This window comes from Ranitomeya variabilis, chromosome 6 (genome assembly GCF_051348905.1).
Source record: "Ranitomeya variabilis isolate aRanVar5 chromosome 6, aRanVar5.hap1, whole genome shotgun sequence".
NCBI lineage: Eukaryota > Metazoa > Chordata > Amphibia > Anura > Dendrobatidae > Ranitomeya > Ranitomeya variabilis.
The window spans coordinates 497,298,023-497,325,105 of NC_135237.1; the positions used below are offsets into that span (position 1 = coordinate 497,298,023).

Sequence of the window (27,083 nt, forward strand, 5' to 3'; positions counted from 1 at the left end):
CAGTTCTTGCCAGTGCATACAGATTTTATGTAAAAGAGCAACTATGCTTTAAGAAGAACTGAGAAACATAACCCATGACTAAGACCAGAAAAAAGACGTGCAAGCCGGTGGTGTATTTCACTTGTGCTGCTGATAACACTCAAGGCAGAGGTAAAATCACAAAAGTTTAATATTAAGGTTTTAAAAGTCAACGCGTTTCATGGTTCTACATGACCTCTTCATCAGGACAAAAACCAAAAAAGTGGATAAGACCCTATTGCGCTTCTTGTCTACTAGTTTTATCTCCAATAACCCATGACTAAGACATTCACTATTTCTTAAAAAAATAAGAAAGAGAGCAAACACTTTTTTATTAATGTTCTACAACCCTTTTAATTTTCAATCAATGGCAAGATTACAATTTTTAATAAAGCGTGAAAAACCCTGTAAAGTATAAATGTACACAATATGCCAAGCCTGCTGATAGACCGCTCTAATGATAGTGCTAAGCTTTCTTTTCGGATTCTCTCACTTCCACGGTGAGAACTTCTCCTTCTCCAGCCTTAGCTGAAGGAGACATTGTTATAATGTAGGATTTGTTCTTCCCGTCTGCCGGTCCATCTGTTTTGGATGTGATGACGTTATCCATCTTCCCATCATTACTCTGTAGTGTTTGCTTGCCGGCTTCCTGTGCTTTCAAATCCTCACTTTTCTCCGGTTTCCCTTGATTTAAGGGCATTTTATTCTTGTCCACAGCCGCTTCTTCAGCTTTAGTCTCCTTTTTTTCCTTAAAAAAGTGAAGAACATGCATTGTTTGTGTTCAAATAAGCAATAAATAATAAAGCAGTGTCACATTAAAAGCTGTATATGTTCTGCGGCTGCCACCCATCATCCTAAATGGTTACATATTTAGTCGGTACGCCACCGTCTTATATTCAGTGCATCAGGGCAGAGGCCATATTGTAGTAGTCACTGTTGGATTAATAAGCTATAGGAATGGCCGCCTCCTCCGTCTGCTGCATCAAAGTCCAATTCTGACTTCTACCACAAATAAATCTGAGCCATTATGTTGAAATATGTCATGAAAATGGAAAGTAAGCGATGCAGCCGCTCACGACTAAGACATTGCAATACAAAGAAATCTGGGAACAGATCTCGGTAGCAATATGAGAAGGCAGAAGATGGAGGCAGAACGTGAGTCTTAAAAATTACATTTCATTTACACAAAATGTTTTTATTGTTTCGGGCTTCACTGCCAAAGGGAATATTAGATAAAATATAAACTGATGGGGGGCAGGAGATTTACTCCTTTAGGACGCAACTATTTTGTTATTTGCCTTGTTTTGCATTCCTGCCTTCCAAGAGCCATAACTTTTTATTTTTCTGCCATCGTATGAGATATGGATACACCTAAATGAAATGGGAATGGTTGGTGACCAAGATCAGCGCACTGAATTTGCAGAATGGGCAAAACAAAAATTGGAATAGGACCCTCAGTTTACACAGAACATTATGTTCAGTGATGAGGCAAACTTTTTTGGGTGGGCAAATTATATGGATACACCTAAATAACATGGGAATGGTGACAGGTTCTTGCGTAGGGTGTCTTGCATTGAAATCTGCAATGACCCGGGTACTGCATTCACCAGACATCAACACAATTTCTATCCACTCCTCACGTGTTAACCTCTGCGACATGTCAATGGCTGTAAACAAAGAGAAACTTGTAAATAACTCATGAAAGAATAAAGCTACGTTACAACCAAGCACACCATTGTTTTTCTTGTGAAATTCTCAATAAGTTTGATGTGTCACATGACCCTCTTCCCATTGGAAAAATAAAGTTGGATCCAAAATGGCTGCCTTGGTCACCACCCATCTTGAAAAGTTTCTCCCTCCCATATACTAATGTGTCACAAATAGGAAGTTGATATCACCAACCATTCCCATTTTATTTAGGTGTATCCGTATAAATGGCCCACCCTGTATTTTTATTATAGGAAGGAATCCTGTCATTAGATTAATTCTGCCTGAGCCATGCAAATTATTAAAGAGGTTGTCCGGAATTTGAGTATGGGTCTGCGGTTACTTTATGTGACCGCAGACTTGTGAATGCTCCCAGTGCTGTGATGATTCTCTGGTGGTAGTGTCAGGAGCGGCAGGTGGGTGCAAGCCAACTAGATGTGCGCGGCCTCTCTCAATGCAAGTATATTGATTAAAACCATGTGGTTGTAAGTATGCAAATCACATACTTGCGGTCATATGTCCGCCTGCTCACGGTATTGGAGAATCCTTTTTGTGCACGCTATGATGATTCACAAATCTTCAGTCCTATAGATTAACTGCTGACTTATGCTCAGCAAGACAACCCCTTTAATCCAAGGCTGGTTGCACCATTACAGCCAGGCATGTTTTACTCTGAAACGTTGCAGGGTTTCAGAGAAAACATAGTGTGAAAAGCCACACTAGACCTGACTAGTCCGGTGCGGTCAACAGCCAGCTTCTTCCTGTCCCGCTCTAGTTGATTGACAACAAGTATCTCCCATGTTTGTATATTGGGAGGAATCTGTCAATCAACTGGAACGGGATGGGGAGACGCCAGCTAGAGTCATCATCAGACTAGTCAGGTGTCTCCCTATAGTCCCCGGCCGGCTTTTTACACTATGTTTTCTCTGAAGCACGGCAGCATTTCATAGTAAAACAAACTTGTCAGTAACTGCACTCCCGGGCTCTGATTTATGCTGCCTGTGCTTCAGACAAGTTATTTGATCAATTGAATAAATAAAAAACAGCAATTCTGCATGTTTTTTGTTTTGTTTTTATGGTATTCATTATGAAAAAAATTCCATGTCAAACTCAGTCTGCTAGTCGGTGCAACTAAGGCAATAACAAATTTGTAGATATTTTTATATTTTATAATTTTTTACATATATTTTTTAAAACTCCTTTAAAAACTATATTATATTCTAATAATTATGACTTTTTTTTGTTGTTGATAGCTTTATAGCAGTGTTTTTTTGTGAATAAATATAACTTTTTTATTACTTTTTATTGTTGCTTTTGTATGGTTGCTGTTTCTGGGCCACATAACCTCCCCAAAATGGTTTTTGAGGAGAATAAGTAGCCCAGAAACAGCAACTCTGGCATTTTGTGATTTTTTTTCTTTTATTTTCACTTTATTAATTTTTTCTATTTTTAAAAAATGAAACTTTTTTTTTTAAATTATTTTCTGTGTCCCACTAGTCCACTTGTGGTCTTGAACCTGCAATTACTTTACTTCTATATCTATATTTTTTTATTTTTTTGGAATGTTGTGGCAATTTTTAATAGTAGAAGCTACATACATTAGTTTGGGGGTTGAAAAGAGCTGGACAAAATTTGGGAACAGTCTCTCGAGTCCTGACAAGTCTGCTTTAGTATAAAATTCTATTCTACTTGAAAGAATAATTATGGAGATTATTTTAGTGGAACTTCTAAGAACATTAGCTAGACAACCCATCTTTTTCGTTGGGTCTGGCCAACTATCTGATGTGTAGGGGGTCTCCTCACACTCCCCAACCGATGATGTTGAGGAGAGTATAACTGGGCTATTGAAATGTTTTAACTTCCTATCCTTTTAGTTTCAAGGTAGATAAGCTGCTATTAGAGGTGTCTGGAAGTGACTTTGACCTTTCTGCCCTCTGAAAACAGATGATGCTCTATTAAGCCAAGTGCTCATGTATGGGGGGAGTTGGGAGAGATAGCTGTCTTCTGAATATCTTAAAGGGGTTGTCCAGGCTTGGCATTCAATTCTGCAGTCACTCTATGCGACTTCAGACTTGTGTATCCTAAGATCGCATACAATGCTCTCTGTTAGGATTCTGCGTTGCCGGTGATGGGAGCGGCCGGTCATATACAGTACAGACCAAAAGTTTGGACACACTTTCTCATTTAAAATTTTTTCTGTATTTTCATGACTATGAAAATTGTACATTCACACTGAAGGCATCAAAACTATGAATTAACACATGTGGAATTATATACTTAACAAAAAAGTGTGAAACAACTTAAATTATGTCTTATATTCTAGGTTCTTCAAAGTAGCCACCTTTTGCTTTGATGACTGCTTTGCACACTTGCCATTCTCTTGATTAGCTTCAAGAGGTAGTCACCGGAAATGGTTTTCACTTCACAGGTGTGCCCTGTCAGGTTTAATAAGTGGGATTTCTTGCCTTATAAATGGGGTTGGGACCATCAGTTGTGTTGTGCAGAAGTCTGGTGGATACACAGCTGATAGTCCTACTGAATAGACTGTTAGAATTTGTATTATGGCAAGAAAAAAGCAGCTAAGTAAAGAAAAATGAGTGGCCATCATTAGTATAAGATATGAAGGTCAGTCAGTCCGAAAAAATTGGGAAAACTTTGAAAGTGTCCTCAAGTGCAGTGGCTAAAACCATCAAGCGCTACAAAGAAACTGGCTCACATGAGGACCGCCCCAGGAAAGGAAGACCAAGAGTCACCTCTGCTTCTGAGGATAAGTTTATCCGAGTCACCAGCCTCAGATATCGCAGGTTAACAGCAGCTCATATTAGAGACCAGGTCAATGTCACACAGAGTTCTAGCAGCAGACACATCTCTACAACAACTGTTAAGAGGAGACTTTGTGCAGCAGGCCCTTATGGTAAAATAGCTGCTAGTAAACCACTGCTAAGGACAGGCAACAAGCAGAAGAGACTTGTTTGGGCTAAAGAACACAAGTAATGGTCATAAGACCAGTGGAAAAAGGTGAACGGATGGACTCTACATGCCTCGTTCCCACCGTGAAGCATGGAGGAGGAGGTGTGATGGTGTGGTGGTGCTTTGCTGGTGACACTGTTGGGGATTTATTCAAAATAATATAATATGTGTTAATTGATAGTTTTGATGCCTTCAGTGTGAATATACTATTTTCATAGTCATGAAAATACAAAAACATTTTTAAATGAGAAGGTGTGTCCAAACTTTTGGTCTGTACTGTAGATACTTCCATCCATATTCTGACTAGACATGCCTTGCTCAATTCACCTGTATTTATGCAAATCGCATCCCTGCAGTTAAGTGCCTGCCTGCCTCCCCACTGCTCTGGCACCAGAGAATCCTGACAGAGCTCACTGTGCACGCTGTGAGTATTCATATAGAGTGACTGCAGACTTGAACGTCAAGCCTGGACAACCCCTTTAATTTATTGTATTCCTCAGTGGGACCTGATAAATGCCAGTTTATCACAAAAACAAAATTAGCAGATTTTTTCTTGGACTCGGCAGCTCTGTGTCTAGCCATTAATGCACACCTTTGCTGCCTCCTAAATATTGACACTGCAGATGAGTTTCTGCTAAGTCTTTCCATATAATTAGTAAAAGTTTCTTGTATCATGGCGTAGACATAAAACTGACCAATTTTGTATAAGTCAGTAGCATTCTGTTTCCGGACAATATGACACAATTTCTATTGAAGCAAAGTTGGATCTAGATTGGCTTTAAAGTTAAAAGCAAAAATAATAAATCACCGCGTCAAAGTGACTTGAATTAGCAACTCTATCAATATGTGGACGATACAGTCTCTTCCCATAATCTCATTTATGTGCTTCCGTAGTACACGTCTGCCCAGCTCTTGGTGGCTTCCATATTATAATTCCTCTGCCTATACAATCAGTCTTTTCTCCTGCTGTATTTGTGAATGGCGATCCATCATCTTTGCTGTGTGATGCATCTATCGACCTTTCTGTAGAAATGTATCACTAACGGCAGAATTATAATTTCCTCTCCGTATAAACCACGCTTCGACGACCTTGTGCGCAAGTCTGCTGACCTTGGAAGTTTACACTTTAAAATGGGAAAGTAAGATTATGACTCATATTCATATATTTTACTAAGAAAAATATGTCATCTGAAAATAACCTATTGTTTAAATCAGGTTTATATGTTAGGTTTTTTTTTTTACAACATTTTGAATAACTTTTTTTTATCTTTTCATATTACATTCTTTAATTAACAAAAAAATAAAAATATTGCAGTTTTCACATTGGGCACTAGGTAATCTTTAAAGGGAACCTGTCAGAAATGTCCACTCCCCCACCTTAACCATTACTATAAATGCGACCTATTCAAAGATAAGCCTGTCAATTTCTTTATGACGCCAGAGCAATGCTCCAGCAGTGAGACATCATGTTTCGAGGTTGTGTCTGGAAGTGCATTGTGGTGCGCGATGTCCTACTAGCGCCTTATCCTCAAAATCCTCCTGATGAGCCCAGTGAAATTACCAGTGGGCGAAACGCATCATGGCGATCTAATATAGGAGAAATGGGCTGTACAATCACAATCCATCATCTATGCTGGTGATGATTGATTAGCCTCTTAATAAGTACAAGGGGCAGTGTGCGCTTGGGGGAGGTGTGTGAAATGAATGGATGAGAATAGAAGTGATCTCTACATACATTGTTTAGTTACACAGGCACTTGATATAAGCAAATGAATGATTTGGCCAAAGTTTTGCTAACACATCCAGAAAGCAAATGTCTCAAATGCCTCTTGTTAGGCATCAAAACGACATTTAAAAATCTTCAAGATGGCGCCCATCACTTGGTCATTGCTGCTGTGGTTCGGTGACTGAGGGCTGGAGCCATGGGGGCTTTACTATGCAGCACGGATCCTGTGGGGCACCACATCGCTTCCCCTGCTGGTGCACCATTGCTTTATGGGTGGTCCGCACATGGCACCACACCTTTGAGGTCATGGACCTACTAAGAGGTTCACCATGACGTGGTAGTGGGCTTCATGAAGTCTGATCAGAATGTTAAACTCAGAATCAGTTTTGTAATTTTTTGCTTGGCCACAATATTTTTACATGTAAGTTTCGGATGTGCAGTCGATGTTTCTTGTCTATAGCTATGGATCATTAAAAACTGTAACTCATACTGGAAAAAAAACAATCCTAATTCGACTATGTTGAGGAAAAAAATAATAATACAAAATACGGTTCTTACAAAAAAAGAAGGAAAAAAGCGAAAGGGGTAAAACGAAAAATTGAACATGAAAAATTGCCGGTCCCATAAGGGGTTAAGCTTAATCTAATGCATATGAAGGCATCTAGTTATGTTGTGCATTAACATAATTTTTTTTTTGCATCCTGTATTATGATCTGTGACTTCTTACCTGCTCAGCCACCTGTTGCTGCTTCACAAGCTGTAGTAAGCGTTTGTTAGCGGCAGCCTGCATTATGGTTTTGAAAAGTTTAGGAGTCTCCTGTTTCGCAGGTATCAGATGGGCAAAGCCTTTTCTAGCAACAGGGGGCGCTGCTGGTTTCCCTTTGTCTTTTAACAATTTCCTGTGTTAAAAGGTGACAATCAATTATTTAATATGGTTACAAAATAAAGTAGAGATCTCGGTAAGAAAATGATATGACCGATACTGATCCCAAAAAGAAAGTCTTATAGACCTTTTGGGAGAGGAGGATAGTGAGCATGACTGGCTACTACATCAGTAGGCAGTGAATGGAGTGAAGGTCACAATAATAATAAAAAAAGGCTTAAAATGTGCAAATAAAAGTGAATGATTAATAAACATTTTTCAGCCAGGATAACCACAGTTAATATATGCCCTATTGGGTTGAATGGGCATCATATACATGGTTCCTTCATCAGGATCACCGCTTTCATTTTGGAGCATTCTGCACAGCCATATAGTACAGGGTGACAGCTTAATTTTTGGGCACCATATAATCCCTGATTTCTCCTACAGTGTTGGTTTCCTCTATGACACCAACTAATACCTGGGAAATCAATCAAGTCATTGTCTTTAGTGTATATTGAGCCCCAGAGTTACAATTTTCATAATAAGTTGCAAAAAAAGTCTTAATTTACCCCAAATATTTACTTTTTGGAACATATTTGCCAAAAGTTTAAAAAAAAGTTTGCATAATTTACTGGGTCCATCGTGGCCAACAAGTTTTTACCAAGTTTATTAAAGAGGTTTTCCTTGCTCCACTTTCACTTCTGTATTTGGCAGTGAGCAGCGTAGATGGCCGCATATTGGCAAATGCCTGTCAGTACGCCTGCTGAATAGAGATGGGTAGATCGATTTGTGGGATACTCTTCCATTGGCCCGGTTGGTAGTCTCTGGCCACTGGACATGAGACTCATGAAAACTCTTACCTTTTATGGTGCAATGTCATCATTGCGGTGCATTGTATGCAAAATGTTACTGGATCCCGGCTAATCAAAAGCTGCACCATGGATCCCAGAACATAATAGATCCTTGAGCCTCCTGTCCAGTGCCAGAGAGTACTGACCTGGCCCATGGACCGGAGTCCAGAGAATTGATTTACCCATCTCTAGTGCTGACCTCCTGATGTGGAACTGAGCTTCACTTTGAACCTTGCTAAGCATAAAGCCAGAAAATGGTGCAAATTTTGAAGTCTAAACCTTTTTATAGAAGGCATAGAAATAATTTAGTCCAAAATGAACCAAATGTATATACAATGTGTTCATTTTTAATATATTTGCCACAATTTAATCCGGCAGTTCCTTTTTTGAATTCTTGAGTAAAATACCAGTTTTAAAGGGAATGTGTCATCAGAAAATGACTTACTGTTTTAATCAGTTTTTTATGCTAAATGAATTTGTTTTAAATTGGCTTTTCAAAATATTTATATTATTAATTTTTAGATTTAATATCACAATTTGGGAAAAAAATTAGAAATCTTGCAATTTTCACACGGGCCAACAAGTCTACTCTAGATTCATTCTTTTTGTTCTTTCAGGATATCTACATGTCCATTAACAACAATAGACTAACTCAGACTCTATCTTTTGTACTTGGTCATTAGTCAACTAGCATGATGGGTATTGAAGCACCTACAATCTGAAAGTAGACAGACATACTTATGAAAGGAAGGGGGATCAGGGTCAGCTGTGACATCCCCCATTGTGATTGGTAGATCTTCTGTTATTAGCTGTGTATGGAAGTGTTATCTGATATTGTAATTGTCACAACTCTGTTGTCAGGTGTCCCGGGACCAGGGGCTTCTTCCCTGTCCCTAATGCTAAGAGCACCCTAGCTTGCCCTGTTCTCCAGATTACTTCTGATGGTGAAGATGCTGGAGCCATGTACCTTGCCCTAGCTCCTAAATTCGCCATCAGTGTGTACCGTTCCCCCACCCAGGGAAGAGGGGAGTAGTAGTGTACCATAATACACCAACCAGACTAAAAAGGTAATACAAACAGGGATAAAGGAAAATACCAATCATACAAATATACTCACACAAATAACAGAGGTAAACACTGTGGAGTGGAGCATGGGTAAAACCAAAGAAGGAGAAGAAGGATATTAGCACACACCAAAAATCTCGTCACAGTCTCAGAAAAATCCACCAAACGCCTTTTCAAAAAACAACCACCAACCACCATCTCCAACCATGCAGCATAAGCTTGCTCTGGCAATGAGTGCTAGCAAGAGTTCAGATTATATAGAAGATAGGAGTGGCTAACAGTGAACAGCTGAGAACCTTATGTAGGAAACCTTTCAAGAGCTCTCAACTAAGAAGATTAACCCCTGCACTGCTAAAAGAAACCTGTACCAGTGCCGGAGTAGGAGAAATCCGATGCTGCGGTCTTCTGGCTCCTCTCTGTTGTGGTAAACCCGTGACAGAAATCAAGGCTGTGGTGATAATGAGGCTGCTAAAAAGTCTTCCATAAAAAAGTGTACAGTATGTCTGAATTAGCCCCTGTAACCAATGGGAAAATGACACCATTTCTAATCTTTTTTATATAAATTGTGATACGAAAAAAAATTACCCAAAAATGTAAAATATTACATTTAAACCGAAAATCTAATTTAACCCCTTTCTGACATTAGACATACTATCCTGTCGAGGTGGCCTTGGCCTGTATGACCACCGACGGGACAGTACGTCATATGCGATCAGCCGTGCTCACGGGGGGAGCGTGGCCGATCGCGGCCGGGTGTCAGCTGATTATCACAGCTGACATCCGGCACTATGTGCCAGGAGCGGTCATGGACCGCTTCCGGCACATTAACCCCCGGAACACTGCAATCAAACATGATCGCAGCATTCCGGTGGCATAGGGAAGCATTGCGCAGGGAGGGGGCTCCCTGCGTGCTTCCCTGAGACCCTCAGAACAACGCGATGTGATTGCGTTGTTCTGAGAGTCTCCTTCGTTCTCCCTGCCAGCCACGGATCCAAGATGGTGGTGGGGGTCCTTCCGGGTCCTGCAGGGAGGGCGCTTGCGAGCCCCTGCTGAGAGCAGGCGCCGGCAAGCCTCCAGTACTGCCTGTCAGATCGCTGATCTGACACAGTGCTGTGCAAAGTGTCAGATCAGCGATCTGACACTATATAGTAATGTCCCACCCTGGGACAATGTAAAAAAAAAAAAAAAAAAAAATCACACTGTATAAAAATATTTAAAAAAAATTCCTTGTCCAGCAAAAAATGAGCCGCCATACAGCATCATCAGCGGAAAAAAAAAGTTATAGCCCTCAGAATGAAGTGATGCAAAAATAATTATTTTTTATATAAAATAGTTTTTATTGTATAAAAACGCCAAAACATAAAAAAAATATAAATGAGATATCGCTGTAATCGTACTAACCCGAAGAATAAAACTGCTTTATCAATTTTATCAAACGTGGAGCTGTATAAACGCCCCCCCAAAAGAAATTCATGAATTGCTGTTTTTTGTTCATTCTGCCTAACAAAAATCGGAATAAAAAGCGATCAAAAAATGTCATGTGCCCAAAAATGGTACCAATGGTATCAACTCGTCCCGCAAAAAACAAGACCTCACATGACTCTGTGGGCCAAAATATGGAAAAATTATAGCTCTCAAAATGTGGTGATGCAAAAACTATTTTTTTTCGATAAAAAGCGTCTTTTAGTGTGTGACAGCTGCCAAACATAAAAACCCGCTATAAATAGTAAATTAAACCCCCCTTTATCACCGCCTTAGTTAGGGAAAAATACTAAAATAAAAAAATGTATTTATTTCCATTTTCCTATTAGGGTTAGGGATGGGGCTAAAGTTAGGTTTGGGGCTAAAGACAGGGTTGGGGCTAAAATTAGGGTTAGGGTTGGAGCTAAAGTTAGTGTTAGGGTTGGGGCTAGAGTTGGAGTTAGGGTTTGGATTATGTTTACGGTTGAGTTAGGGGTGTGTCAGGGTGATGGTTAGGGTTGTGAATAGGGTTAGGGGTGTGTTGGGGTTGGCATTAGGGTTAGGGTTAAGGGTGTGTTGGGGTTAGGGTTGTAGTTAGAATTGGGGGCTTTCCACTGTTTAGGCACATCAGGGGCTCTGCAAATGCAATGTGATGCCCACAGACCATTCCATCAAAGTCTGCATTCCAAAACGCCACTTCTTCCCTTCCAAGCCCCGACGTGCGCCCAAACAGTGGTTTACCCCCACATATGGGATATCAGCGTACTCAGGACAAATTGGAAAACAACTTTTGTGGTCCAATTTCTCATGTTATCCTTGGAAAAATAAAAATTTGCGGGCTAAAAATTCATTTTTGTGGGAAAAAAATGATTTTTTTATTTTCACGGCTCTGTGTTATAAACTTTAGTGAAACACTTGAGGATTCAAAGTTCTCATAACACATCTAGATAAGTTCTTTTGGGGGACTACTTTCTAATATGGGGTCACTTGTGGGGGGTTTCTACTGTTTAGGTACATCAGGGGCTCTCCAAACGTGACATGATGTCCCATCTCAATTCCAGTCAATTTTGCATTGAAAAGTCAAACGGCGCTCCTTCCCTTCTGTGCCCTGCAATGCACCCAAACGGTGGTTCCCCCTCACATATGGGGTATCAGCGTACTCAGGACAAATTGCACAACAGATTTTGGGATCCAATTTCTCTGGATACTCTTGGGAAAATAAAAAATTGGGGGCAAAAAGATCATTTTTGCGGAAAAAATGATTTTTTAATTTTCACGGACCTATATTGTAAACTTTAGTGAAACAATTGGGGGTTCAAAGTGCACACCACACACATAGATACGTTCCTTAGGTGGTCTAGTTTCCAAAATGGAGTCACTTGTGGGGGGTTTCCACTGTTTAGGCACATCAGGGGCTCTCCAAACGTGACATGGCGTCTGATCTCAATTCCAGCCAATTCTGCATTGAAAAAGTCAAACGGTGCTCCTTCCCTTCCGATCTCTGCCATGCGCCCAAACAGTGGTTTACCCCCACATATGGGGTATCAGTGTACTCAAGACAAATTGCACAACAACTTTTGGGGTCCACTTTCTCCTATTACCCTTGGAAAAATAAAAAATTGGGTGCGAAAACATCATTTTTGTGAAAAAAATATGATTTTTTATTTTTACTGCTCTACATTATAAACTTCTATGAAGTACTTGGGGGTTCAAAGTGCTCACCACACATCTAGATAAGTTCCTTAGGGGGTCTACTTTCCAAAACGGTGTCACTTGTGGGGGTTTCCACTGTTTAGGCACATCAGGGGCTCTCCAAACGCGACATGGCGTCCGATCTCAATTCCAGCCAATTTTGCATTGAAAAGTCAAATGGTGCTCCTTCCCTTCCAAGCTCTGCCATGTGGCCAAACAGTGGTTTACCTCCACATATGGGGTATTGGCGTACTCAGGACAAATTGTACAGCAACTTTTGGGGTCCAATTTTTCCTATTACCCTTGGTAAAATAAAACAAATTGGATCTGAAGTAATTTTTTTTGTAAAAAAAAAGTTAAATGTTCATTTTTTTTAAACATTCCAAAAATTCCTGTGAAGCACCTGAAGGGTTAATAAACTTCTTAAATGTGGTTTTGAGCACCTTGAGGGGTGCAGTTTTTAGAATGGTGTCACGTTTTGGTATTTTCTATCATATAGACCCCTCAAAGTGACTTCAAATGTGATGTTGTCCCTAAATTAAATGGTGTTGTAAAAATGAGAAATCGTTGGTCAATTTTTAACCCTTATGACTCCCTAACAAAAAAAAAATTGGTTCCAAAATTGTGCTGATGTAAAGTAGACATGTGGGAAATGTTACTTATTAAGTATTTTGTGTAACATATCTCTGTGATTTAAGAGCATGTCAGAATCATGTCAATGTCAGAATCGCCAGGATCCGTTGAAGCGTTCCAGAATTATAAAGGGACAGTGGTCAGAATTGTAAAAATTGGCCCAGTCATTAACGTGCAAACCACCCTTGGGGGTAAAGGGGTTAAACAAGAAGTTATTTTCAGACTATACATTCCTTTTAATAAATCTTCCCGTTAGTACCTATTATTAATAAAACTTTTACTGTATATTCTGTACTGTATTTCTAAGGCCACTGAATTGGCGTCTAAGGTGCAACGAGATTGAAGGTGAGATTACAAGTATTGATCCAAATTTACTAGAAGAGAAGCTTTGTGAAAGATTCAATCCATTCCCTTTGTGCCAGAGTGAGCAATTTGTGCGAGATCATTGCCTTTGTCCTCTTCTAAATATAACACCTATAGCTTCCTACGATAACAATACACATAAATGGCCTTTTATAAGCTACTGAACATAACATAGAACTGGCATGCAATAATAAATGTCTGGGACATGAGGCTACTTCATAGTGCTCTGTGCCTCATTATATGCCACCCATCAATATATGTAGAAGGGGCATAGGGTCGGGTCTCACTTACAGAGTCAAAAGGCCACAAGATGTGGTTATTAGTAAAGGTGAATGAAGGGACCAACCTATTATTGGACCCTATTAATGTGGGTTTTTAAGGTGAGTGTTTTCATTTTGTGAGCTTAAGCATACTTCAGTGTATTTCTTGCACCCGTCAGATCAATACTAAAATCGGTTACTTTTATATTATTGGATGAAATATGTGGTCGCTAAGGACTAGAAGTGAGAACTATTGATCCAGGTGTTGGATGAAAAAGAGATAAGGCAGAGAAAGAAAAGTGAGTTTCAGAATTCTGCTCAACTTTTTTGCAGTTTATTTCTTATAATAAATGTGGACGTGATATAAATTCTTGCCCTTTCTCGACAGTTTCATAGTCCCAAACAACAATGAAAATGTAAAAAAAAAATAGTTTTTAAATATAAATTTGGGCAGCAGCTTCTCAATGGTTAACACTGCAGCCTTGCAGCACGGAGGTCTTGAGTTCAAATCATGTGTGTATATAAAATGATATGTGTATGTGTGCAAGCATACCTGCACATGTACATTTATAACAGTCTGCCCGTGTATGTGTCAAAAAAAAAAGATTCTTATGTGCAAATGTAAAAATGTACTTCAATTTGTAAAAATGTTAATCTGTCCCCCTCCGTATATCTATGTACAGTAACTGTTTCTGTCTATGTATAAATGCATTGTTAGGCATTTCTTTCATAATAATATAAATTCTATATTTTTTCAGATACTTCTTAAATGTTAAAAAAAAGTGGTAAGGGGCTTCATAAATATGGTGCGTAGCTTAAAAACAACTTTATTCAAAACATTTTCTCTAAAAAATATTGGAGCTATGTAGTAGTTTTGGTTCTGTGACTGTACCTATGTAGTAAATTTGAGTCTGTTAGTGTATCAATGTAATAAGAGAGGGTTTGTGGAGCAATTGCTGTAGAATGACAAGCCTATTAGTTGGGGTGGAGGTGCTACTGAAAAATGAGTTGGGGGGAAAAAGGGTATTGTGGAATCATGAAATAACAATTAGGGAGCACGTGGAATGACGAGGGGACTCCTATTCAAATGTTTGTTCTAGGGCTCATTGCCATCAAGTTACGCCACTGCTGGTACCTGTTACAGTCTATGAAGCACAAAATCATGGCGATAAGTGCGATTTTGATCTAAGTCATGGATCAAGCTCGCCAATGAAAGTATAAGGTGTCATCCGTGTGCTGTTCTTTTTTCACAGACTGAATTTTGAGAAACCTCCATCATTTTTTTGTCATATAAGAAAACTGATGAAAATATAATGGTAAAAAATGGACACATTGACCAAACACTAATGAAAATTGGATCAAAAACATGGATGAAACTTGGACCATTGAAACTCTGAGCTGCTTCTCCCTTAGAGGCTATTATTATTGCGAATTTACTAGACCAATCCCTCCCTCTACCAGAGAATATACTAATAAAATCTACAATTATGACCTGGAGGAAATTATATAACATTTCTTACAACAACCAAATTAGTTACCCATTAGAAAAACTTTCTTTACTTATATTCTGCCCTGCCCTTCCAAATTTCCCTATGGATAAATGGAGAAAGACTGGTATAACAAATTGTTCGGCCTTATTTACCGGACCTAAAAAAGATTTAATCATACATTTTCTATCCTTGAATCTATCGTACAACGTTCCAAAAGAGGAAATATGTAACTTTTTAGAACTAAGGAAATATATTAGGGTGAAATTCTCTCTCCCCATATCTCTTCCAAGGGTTATCATATCTTTTCTGGAAAATCCCTTAATAAATACTATTTGGAACACTAAAAATCTGTATACACTCTTCAACAGTGATGTAACTATTGAAAAATCAAAACACATGGTTAACTGAGAAGATTTGAATACCGTATATACTCATGTACAAGCCGAGGTTTTAAGCACAATTTTTTTTGCTGAAAACACCCCCCTTGGCTTATACACGAGTCAATTGTCCAGAACAGGGGAGGGGGAGCGGCGTAGCAGCGGTAGGAGCCGGTGGCTGTGGCACAGTGACAGCTGCAGACGCCAGCTAACAGAAGACATCATACTCACCCTCTGTCGCTGCATCTCTGTCCCTGAATATCCGTTGTCCCGGTGGCTCTCCTCTCCTGTGCTGAGCGGTCACGTGGCACCGCTCATTAAGGTAATGAATATGGATGCATCTCCATTCCCATAGGCGTGGAGCGCATATTCATTACCTTAATGTGCGGTACCACATGAGTAGAGGAGTTGAGAGCCGCTAGCGCCGGTACAACGGAGATGCAGGGATGGAGATGCAGGTGTGAGGAGGGTGAGTATGGTGGGGAGGGGGGGCAATGTGAGCCATGCATACAACCAGGGGAAGGGAACCAAGCCATGCTGGATGGGGGAGCAGAGCCATGCAGGACAGGGGAGTTGAGCAATGCAGGACCGGGGGAGTCATGCATACTACAGGGGGAGCCACACATACCAGGACAGGACAGGGGTAGCCACACATACCAGGACAGGACAAGGGGAGCCACATACCAGTACAGGACCAGGGGAGCCACATATCAGGACAGTGACGGGGGAGCCACATACCAGGACAGCGACAGGGGGGCCACATGCCAGGACAGGACAGGGGGAGCCACATACCAGGACAGGACAGAGGGAGCTACAGGACAAGACAGGGGGAGCCACATACCAGGACAGGGGGAGTCATGCATAGCAGGACAGGGATGAGGGGGACAATGTATACCTGGCTTATTCTCAAGTCAATAAGCTTACCCAGTTTTCCGTGGCAAAAGTAAGTGCCTCGGCTTATACTCGGGACGGCTTATACTCGAGTATATACGGTATATGTTTTTCGCCTGAGTCATGGAAAGAAGCAATTGAAATAACATAACAATCAAATGTAAATGCTAATATTCATGAGAATTATTTTAAAATCTTATCTTGTTGGTTCTATACACCTGTCAGATTAAAGCATTCTTTAAAAAAAATACTATTCCACATGGTCATCTTAGAACCTATTTCTTTCCTCAAGTCGGAATGCCCCCTTTTAGGTTAAAAGCTTTATTATTTGCCAAGAAGTACAAGTACAATTGCATATTTAACAAAGGAAATTGAAAATTGTTTTATTATAAATATTGTTTCAAAAAGGATGATCTTTTCCCCTGTCCCTACTCTCCATGTTTATCTGATCCAACCTGGCTGTCAATTAAATTGCCGGAGCGTTTTTACATTTTACAGTTTAATTATTCCCCTTCCCTTGAACAAAAAATGCATTATAACCCAAAATGCTACATTGCACAGTTGATACACATACAGTAGGTTCACGACTAGAAATGAAAATTAAAATTCGGCAATAGCGTGAATAGCGTGCAGTATGGTCGTGTGGTATATAGTTGATAAATTGACCTTTAAAACTGGTATTTAAAAAATGCAAATGTGCCCATTATATTAAAGATTACAAGAAAATGCATCTCTAGTATTTCTCCCCCAAAGAAATGAGATAAGAAAACATTATAAGTTTTGCGTTCCTAAAACCAGACCAGCAACATGCCACTGTGTTCGGGTGTAGTGTATGGGTCTAATATTGGACTATTACGATACAGAAGAGTGCAAAAAATCAATTTTTTAACAATACACACACTTTTTGAAGGCGATTGATTTTTCTGACCTCTACGCTGTAAAAACAGAAAATAACACTCCTTGGTCAGCCCCAATCTTTTATACGGGATGCAATAGTCCCCCCTGATTGGCTGTTGAACTTGTGATGTTTATACCTGAAGAGCGATAAGGGGAAGCCCACCTGTGTGCTCCTGACATCATTAGACTCCTCAGTGACTCTTCAGCAGCATTTTTCTTTGCAATTTGATTTGCGCAGATCGGCAAACTGTTCGAATTGTGAATATTAGGAAATTCGACTCAAAGTTCATTCTCATTGGATCTATTAGATTATTTTTCTTATCAGATGCTTCCACTATATCGAGGTCTCTTACTTTCCCTGAATATACCAGGTGATTGTACACAATGTTGAGCTATGGTGTCATGTCACATTTCAGCTTCTTTTTTGCTTCACATTACATTGACTTATAAGTAGCTGTTTGAGGACCCCTAATAGATCACGATTTAAAATTTCCTTTATCATGAACTGATAAATTAACGTAATTGATTGGCTGAGTAATTAATGATCTGACATGTCCTCGTGAAATCATTACATGCCATGTTGTGAAATTATACACTAGCACAATACGGGATCAATGTTTCATTCTGCTCATTATGGCATTACTCTCTTCTGGTCAATAATTAGAAATGTCTGGTATTGGTGTGTAATCTTCTGACATTACAAAAGACCCTCAGATTGTAATTTAGAGTCTGTGGAGAGAAATTTTAGTCTAAGCTCACAAATGGCGGAATTGTTGCGGATCTTGGAGCAGATTTTTGTACTCAAAAATGCACAAACTAGTACAGTGCAATGTCAGTGAGTAGATTTTTACTAAACTCCTTTCAGACACTGTACAAAAAGTTGTCTATCTTCAGTATAACATTAATATACAGTATAACTGTCACATCACTGTAGCAGGATATCCTGGGGTTAGGGGCTATCCCTATCCAAAAAGCTAGGGGTGCCCTTGCTATCCCTGCTTTCCAGATTGCTCCTGATGGTGAAGATGCCGGGGCCACATGCCTTGCTGAGCAAATCAGCCCTTATATTTCTCCTCCCCCACCCAGGGAACTGAGGAGTTGAAGTGCATAAGAATACACAAACTAGACTAACAAGGGAAGACATACAGGGATAAATGAAAATACCAATCATACAAATATGCATTCACAAACCACAGAGTGGAACAGTGGGAAGTAAAGGAAGGAAAAAACAAGTAAAAGAGGATGTGGATATGCACACAGACAAATCATCAAGCAACAGTCTTCTGAACAACACTCCAAACACCTCCTCAAACAACCAACACGTCCAACTCCAGAACCAGGCAGTATAAAACTAACACTGGTAATCCCTGATTGCCAGAGGCAATTACATATAGCAGAGGGGAGTGGCCAACACTAAACAGCTGAGAACATCAAAGAAAGAAAGCTCCAAGAGTTATTAACCCCTGTATTGGTAGCAGAAAAAAGCACTGTTTACTATTATGGTGAATTGCTTCTAATTAGTGCAGGAGTACGTGAAATCACCACATTTTTGTGGCCCCTCTCTGTCCCAATAAACCCATGACAATAACACTATTATTATTTAATTTTTTTTAAAGTGTCATGTTGAGTTGGATACACGTTGAGCCGAAAAAAATGTTTTTGTTTATTTCTTCTCTCCGTTGCAGAGACATAAGCAGTCGGAGTGTTGGCAACTAATACGTTAACTTTTGTTAAGTCCAAGTGGATGTTATGAGATAGGAACTCACTCCCCGGCCAAGGGTCACTGCCGTGCCCCGACACGCTACAGGAAAGGGTGGGTGTGTATATTTTTACCTTTATCATTTGACACTGTGGATCGCATGCTGCCGCTGGACATGGCAGGAAGGGTCCTGATGAAGTAGAGATGAATGAGAGAGACCAGAGTGCAAAAATAAACTTTTCTTTACTAAACCAACCCGATAGCAGGCATGACACTTAAAGAATACATCTGGTAGTCAGAGACAAGAACTTCACAGTTATATGTGGTAGTACATTTCTTCTATTTTCAGCTTTCCAAATGTATGGGCACACGCCTCTTTGTATGTTCCTGTATTTTCATATCTGTTCACACTTGTGGCAATCCACTTTGGACAACATGTGCCTCAGCCTGGCTTATCTTCCTTATGACCCTCAGGTTTGGCTACACTTGATATTTCCTATCTAGTATAGATAACGCTTGCTGTAGGCCCACACTTTCCTGAGATAAAGAATCTTGCTGGCACTTGGTTACTTCAGACCTTGCTATCCCAGTATGGTCTCCTCTCTCTTCTTCACACACAACATCCTTAATCAATGCTGATCTGCGGACCATAGGTTCTTCTCTCTTCTGTACTTTACAACAACTTCCTAACAAGCAAGAACTGAGCCACCTGTACCCACTTAATTCCCCCTAATATGGGTACCACACAAGAGTTAACCCCATCTGCAGGCAAACTAAGTGCTGCAGGCTCCAGAGGTGCCAAATATTTGATTGCGAACGTCTCCACGACGGACAGATGATATAAGAATAATGGTTTATTCTGCTCTGGAAACCTTATTATATCGTGTGTCCAGCTCAACATGAGAAATTTGGTAAAAGTTCTTCTTTAATACTAAAACATACTTGGCTTTCTTTGTAAGTAACTTCTTCGAATCTGGATAGTGAACCAAAATTTCACCAAGACTCTTCTTATCCAGAATGAAAAGATTTGCGAATCCATGAGCCGCCACATTAGCCGTTCTGCGATTCCCTCCGCCGGCGGCTAGAAGACTGTAAGAAATATTAGCTCTTGATGTGATGACAAATAAGAGGTGAGAGTATAGAACTAGTACTACAAATGATATCAATGCAAGTATATGACCTGTCTTTCTGGTCTATATACTGGAGATATCTATTAAGAACTTGGCACTCAAATGATATAGGAAAAAGATGATTTATTTGCAAACCACAGTGAACATGCATGACATTTCGGTGGTATTCCCACTTTCCAGTTACACTTGTAGGATCGCTACTTCCAACAGGTGGTGCTATAGAGTTAAGTCCTCTTTTTCTCAGAAGAGGCAATTTGCATATTTAAGTTCCCAGAGGAGCATTGCACGGCGAATAAGCCTCCTTACCATGACAAGCCAGCTGGTATGTCACTCTCCTTAACCCCTTTCTGTCATTGGACGTACTATTCCGTCCATGTGGGGTGGGCCCTACTTCCCAAGGACGGAATAGTACGTCCAGCACGATCAGCCGCGCTCACGGGGGGAGTGCGGCCGATCGCGGCCGGGTGAAAGCTGACTATCGCAGCTGACATCCGGCACTATGTGCCAGGCGCGGTCACGGACCGCCCCTGGCACATTAACCCCTGGCACACTGCGATCAAACATGGTCGCAGTGTTCCAGCAGTACAGGGAAGCATCGCGCAGGGAGGGGGCTCCCTTGTGCTCACCTTGTACCGAGTGTATCCTCCCTGCAGGCCCTGGATCCAAAATGGCCACGGGGCTGCATCCGGGTCCTGCAGGGAGGTGGCTTCACAGCGCCTGGAAGCCTGGAGCTGTGCACGTCAGATCGCCGATCTGACACAGTGCACAGCAAAGTGTTAGATCGGCGATCTGTCACTTTACTGTGATGCCCCCCGGGGAAAAGTAAAAATGTAAAAAAAAAAAAAATTACATGTGTAAAAAAAAACAAACCAAAAAAAAACCTAAATAAATAATAATAATAAAAAAAATATTGTTCCAATAAATACATTCCTTTAGCTAAATTTAAAAAAAAAACAATAAAAATACACATATTTAGTATCGCCGCGTCCGTAACGACCCGACCTATAAAACTGTCCCACTAGTTAACCCCTTCAGTGAACACCGTAAAAAAAAAAAACGAGGCAAAAAACAACGCTTTATTATCATACTGCCGAACAAAAAGTGGAATAACACGCGATCAAAAAGACGGAAATAAATAACCATGGTACTGCTGAAAACGACATCTTGTCACGCAAAAAATGAGCCATCATCAGCGAAAAAATAAAAAAAATTATAGACCTCAGAATAAAGTGATGCAAAAATAATTATTTTTTCTATAAAATAGTTTTTATCGTATAAAAGCGCCAAAACATGAAAAAATGATATAAATGAGGTATCGCTGTAATCGTACTGACCCGAAGAATAAAACTGCTTTATCCATTTTACCAAACGCGGAACGGTATAAACGCCCCCCCCAAAAAGAAATTCATGAATAGCTGGTTTTTGTCATTCTGCCTCACAAAAATCGGAATAAAAAGAGATAAAAAAAAGGCATGTGCCCGAAAATGTTACCAATAAAAACGTCAACTCGTCCCGCAAAAAACAAGACCTCACATGACTCTGTGGACCTAAATATGGAAAAATTATAGCACTCAAAATGTGGTAACGCAAAAAACATTTTTTGCAATAAAAAGCATCTTTTAGTGTGTGATGGCTGCCAATCAATAATCCGCTAGAAAGCACGCTATAAATAGTAAATCAAACCCTCCTTCATCACCCCCTTAGTTACGAAAAATTAAAAAATTAAAAAAATGTATTTATTTCCATTTTCCCATTAGGGTTAGGGCTAGGGTTAGGGCTAGGGTTAGGACTAGGGTTAGGGCTAGGGTTAGGGCTAGGGTTAGGGCTAGGGTTAAGGCTAGGGTAGGGTTATGGCTAGGGTTAGAGATAGGGCTAGGGTTAGGGTTAGGGCTAGGGTTAGGGATAGGGCTAGGGTTAGGGTTGGGGCTAGGGTTAGGGCTACAGTTAGGGTTAGGGTTGGGGCTAAAGTTAGGGTTGGGGCTAAAGTTATGGTTGGGGCTGAAGTTAGGGTTAGGGTTTGGATTACATTTACGGTTGGGAATAGGGTTGGGATTAGGGTTAGGGGTGTGTCAAAGATAGGGGTGTGGTTAGGGTTACAGTTGAGATTAAGGTTACGGGTGTGTTTGGATTAGGGTTTCAGTTATAATTGGGGGGGTTTCCACTGTTTAGGCACATCAGGGGCTCTCCAAACACGACATTGCGTCCGATCTCAATTCCAATTCTGCGTTGAAAAAGTAAAACAGTGCTCCTTCCCTTCCGATCTCTCTAGTGCGCACAAACATGGGTTTACCCCAACATATGGGGTATCAGCGTACTCAGGACACATTGGACAACAACATTTAGGGTCCAATTTCTACCCTTGGGAAAATACAAAACTGGGGGCTAAAAATTAATTTTTGTGTACAAATTTTTTTTTTTTATTTTCATGGCTCTGCGTTATAAACTGTAGTGAAACACTTGGGGGTTCAAAGTTCTCACAACACATCTAGATAAGTTCCTTGGGGGGTCTAGTTTCCAATATGGAGTCACTTATGTGGGGTTTCTACTGTTTAGTTACATCAGAGGCTCTGCAAATGCAAAGTGACGCCTGCAGACCAATCCATCTAAGTCTGCATTCCAAATGGCGCTCCTTCCCTTCTGAGCTCTGCCATGCGCCCAAACGATGGTTCCCCCCACATGTGGGGTATCAGCGTACTCAGGATAAATTGGACAACAACTTTTGGCATCCAATTTCTCCTGTTACCCTTGGGAAAATACAAAACTGGGGGCTAAAAAATAAATTTTGTGGGGAAAAAAATAATTTTTATTTTCACAGCTCTGCATTATAAACTGTAGTGAAACACTTGGGGGTTCAAAGCTCTCACAACACATCTAGATGAGTTCCTTAGGGGGCTTCTTTCCAAAATGCTGTCACTTGTGGGGGGTTTCAATGTTTAGGCACATCAGTGGCTCTCCAAACGCAGCATGGCGTCCCATCTCAATTCCAGTCAATTTTGCATTGAAAAGTGAAATGGTGCTGCTTCCCTTCCGAGCTCTGCCATGCACCCAAACAGTGGTTTACCCCACATATGAGGTATCAGCCTACTCAGGACAAATTGGACAACAGCTTTTGGAGTCCAATTTCTTCTCTTACAGTTGGGAAAATGAAAAATTGGGGCGAAAAAATCATTTTTGTGAAAAAATATGATTTTTTATTTTTATGGCTCTGCATTAAAAACTTCTGTGAAGCACTTGGTGGGTAAAAGTGCTCATCACACATCTAGATAAGTTCCTTAGGGGTCTACTTTCCAAAATGGTGTCACTTGTGGGGGGGTTTCAATGTTTAGGCACATCAAGGGCTCTCCAAACGCAACATGGTGTCCCATCTGAATTCCAGTCAATTTTGCATTGAAAAGTCAAACGGCGCTCCTTTGCTTCCGAGCTCTGCCATGCGCCCAAGTAGTGGTTTACCCCCACATATAGGGTATCGTCGTACTCAGGACAAATTGTACAACAACTTTTGCGGTCCATTTTCTCCTGTTACCCTTGGTAAAATAAAACAAATTGGAGCTGAAGTAAATTTTTTGTGTAAAAAAGTTAAATGTTCATTTTTACTTAAACATTCCAAAAATTCCTGTGAACCACCTGAAGGGTTAACAAACTTCTTGATTGTGGTTTTGAGCACCTTGAGGGGTGCAGTTTTTAGAATGGTGTCATACTTGGGTATTTTCCATCATATAGACCCCTCAAAATGACTTCAAATGAGATGTGGCCCCTAAAAAAAAATGGTGTTGTAAAAATGAGAAATTGCTGGTCAAATTTTAACCCTTATAACTCCCTAACAAAAAAAAATTTGGGTTCCAAAATTGTGGTGATTTAAAGTAGACATGTGGGAAATGTTACTTATTAAGTATTTTGTGTGACATATCTCTGTGATTTAATTGTATAAAAATTCAAATTTGGAAAATTGCGAAATTTTCCAAATTTTCGCCAAATTTCCGTTTTTATTCACAAATAAAAGCAGGTAATATCAAAGAAATTTTACCACTATCATGAAGTACAATATGTCATGAGAAAACAATGTCAGAATCACCGGGATCCGTTGAAGCGTTCCAGAGTTATAACCTCATAAAGGGACAGTAGTCAGAATTGTAAAAATTGGCCCGGTCATTAACGTGCAAACCACCCTTGGGGGTAAAGGGGTTAGGGAGAAACGTTACCCCTTAGACCCCAGTCCAGAGCCTCTCACCTAGCCAAATCAGTTCTCATGCTTCGCACTGACGAGGGCCAACAGCCCGAAACACCGTGTCTGCGAATTGAGATACTGGTTTAGCTTTTATCCTAAGTCATAATGCACGACTCGTTAAAGGGTTGATAGTGACTTGTAGGATCGCTACTTCCAATAGGTGGCGCTATAGAGTTAAGTCCTCTTTTTCTCAGAAGAGGCAATTTGCATACTGTATTATGTATAGTTTCATCATTGAGTCCTATATTCTTCTATGGCAATCTGTACATCTGAAGAAAGTCTAAACTAAGACTGAAACGTCATATCTGTTCTTTGTGGATAGCAAAAAAAATCATCTTTTTTCCTCATCAATTGAGTGCCAAGTTCTTAACAGATTTTATACTGCGGATGGGGCTCCAAATGTGTACCTGGTGTCAGAAGTGTCGTGCTCTACTACTACATATGTGCTGAAGATAACAGGGGTGGTGAGGTAAAAAGAGGCTGCTCACACTACTGTCCACCTTATCTATCTGATCTAATACTGGAGATAGCAGGGATTCTGTGGTAAGAAAAGGCTGCTCACACTGATGTCTACCCAGTCTATCTGATCTAAGAATTTTATTTCAAATGTATTTTTTGCTTCACTTTCAAGACCATTAAGGATCTCGATGTCCTACATTGATACATGATGCCACATTGGTGTCACATTGCTGTCATTGACATGTTAGCTCCTACTTCTACTGCTTTGAAGATAAGATGTAATTAACCTGATTTCTCCAAACACAGCTCCAGCCTTCAGTGTCACCAGCACCTTCTGATCATCAGGTCCTCCGAGAACCTGCACAGCTCCTTGCTTGATGATGTACATCTCTCGTCCAATCTCTCCCTGTATTATGTTAGAAATACAGAGATGTCATTGCTGTGCTTGTTTGAAAATTGCAGAACAGAATTATACCTAATGCACAGACCTGAAAAAAACAGCATATAACCTTAAGAAGGTATTATAATTATAGCAAAGTAACGTTATTCTTTACATACTGTAAAGTCATAATTTCCCAATATACCCTCTGTTTTTTAAGATCTATGTTGAGCACTTCTATATGTGTGTGTATATACTGTGTATATATCTATATCTATATCTCTCTCTCTCTCTCTCTCTCTATATATATATATATATATATATATATATATATACATACTGTATAAATAATACAATGGGGGAAATAAGTATTTATTCCCTTGCTGATTTTGTAAGTTTGCCCACTGACAGAGACATATAGTCTATAATTTTAAGGGTAGGTTAATTTTAACATTGAGAGATAGAATATCGAAAATAAAATCCAGAAAATCACATTGTATAAATTATATACATTTGTTTGCATTTTGCATTGAGAAATAAGTATTTGATCCCCTACCAACGATTAAGAATTCTGTCTCCTACAGATCGGTTAAATGCTCCTAATCAACTCTATACCTGCATTAAAGACAGCTGTCTTACATAGTCGCCTTTATATAAGACTCTTGTCCACAGACTCAATTAATCAGTCAGACTCTAACCTCTACAACACGGGCAAGACCAGGGACAAGATCATAGACCTGCACAAAGATGGAATGGGCTACAAAACCATAAGTAAGACGCTGGGTGAGAAGGAGACAAATTTTGGTGCAATAGTAAGAAAATGAAAAAAGTACAAAATGACTGTCAATGGACATCGATCTGGGGCGCCATGTAAAATTTCACCTCGTGGAGTATCCTTGATCATAAGGAAGGTGAGAGATCAGCCTAAAACTACATGGGGAAAGTTGTTAATGATCTCAAGGCAACTGGGACCACAACCACCAAGAAAACTATTGGTAGCACATTACACCCTATTGGTTTAAAATCCTGCAGTGCCCACAAGGTCCACCTGCTCAAGAAGGCACATGTGCAGGCCTGTCTAAAGTTTGCTAATGAACACCTGTATTATTCTGTGAATGATTGGGAGAAGGTGTTGTGGTCAGGTGAGACAAACAATTAGTTCTTTGGCATTTACTCAACTCGTCGTGTTTGGAGAAAGAGAAATGCTGCCTAAGACCAAAAGAACACCATCCCCACTGTCAAGAATGGAGGTGGAAACATTATGTTTTGAGGGTGTTTCTCTGCTAAGGGCACAGGACTACTTCACTGCATCGCTGGGAGAATGGATGGAGTCATGTACCGTAAAATTCTGAGTGATAACCTCCTTCTCTCCACTAGGACATTAAAAATGGGTCATAGCTGGATCTTCCAGCAAGACAATGACTCAAAACATACAGCCAAGGCAACAAAGGAGTGGCTCAAAAAGAAGCACATTAAGGTCATGGAGTGGCCTAGCCAGTCTCCAGACCTTATTCCCATAGAAATCTTATGGAGGGAGTTGATGCTCCGAGTTGCCACGTGACAGCCTCAAAATCTTAATGATTTAGAGATGATCTGCAAAGAGGATTGGACCAACATTCCGGATTTAAATTCCATTGAGATCTTCAAATTGCTGTTGGTAGAATTCACCCTTCGAATATGAGAGACCTGGAGCAGTTTGCAAAAGAAGAATGCTCCAAAATTCCAGCTGAGAGATGTTAGAAGCTTGTTGTTGGCTATAGGATGTGATTGATTGCAGTTATTTATTCCAAAGCGTGCAACCAAATATTAAGTTGAGGGACCTGCCCAATATGGGGATTTTGCATGAAATTATGTCCAATTTGCATTTTTTTCTGTGTTATTTTGTGTTGTTTCAATATACACAAAGGAAATAAACATGTATAACC

General features: G+C 40.1%; 1 protein-coding gene across 2 annotated transcripts in view; it reads right to left on the reverse strand.

Annotated features, from left to right (window-relative positions):
* Window positions 1-358: 358 nt before the first annotated feature.
* Window positions 359-27,083, reverse strand: part of CNGB3 (cyclic nucleotide gated channel subunit beta 3) — a 253,837-nt gene continuing 227,112 nt past the window's right edge. For both annotated transcript variants that reach the window (XM_077268004.1, XM_077268003.1), the window contains 4 exons: window positions 25,067-25,185; window positions 19,908-20,054; window positions 7,149-7,320; window positions 359-766 (listed from right to left, as the gene is read on the reverse strand). In XM_077268004.1, the coding sequence (XP_077124119.1) occupies window positions 485-766; window positions 7,149-7,320; window positions 19,908-20,054; window positions 25,067-25,185 (720 nt within the window). In that variant the 3' untranslated portion in view covers window positions 359-484. The remainder of the gene's footprint in view (window positions 767-7,148; window positions 7,321-19,907; window positions 20,055-25,066; window positions 25,186-27,083) is intronic.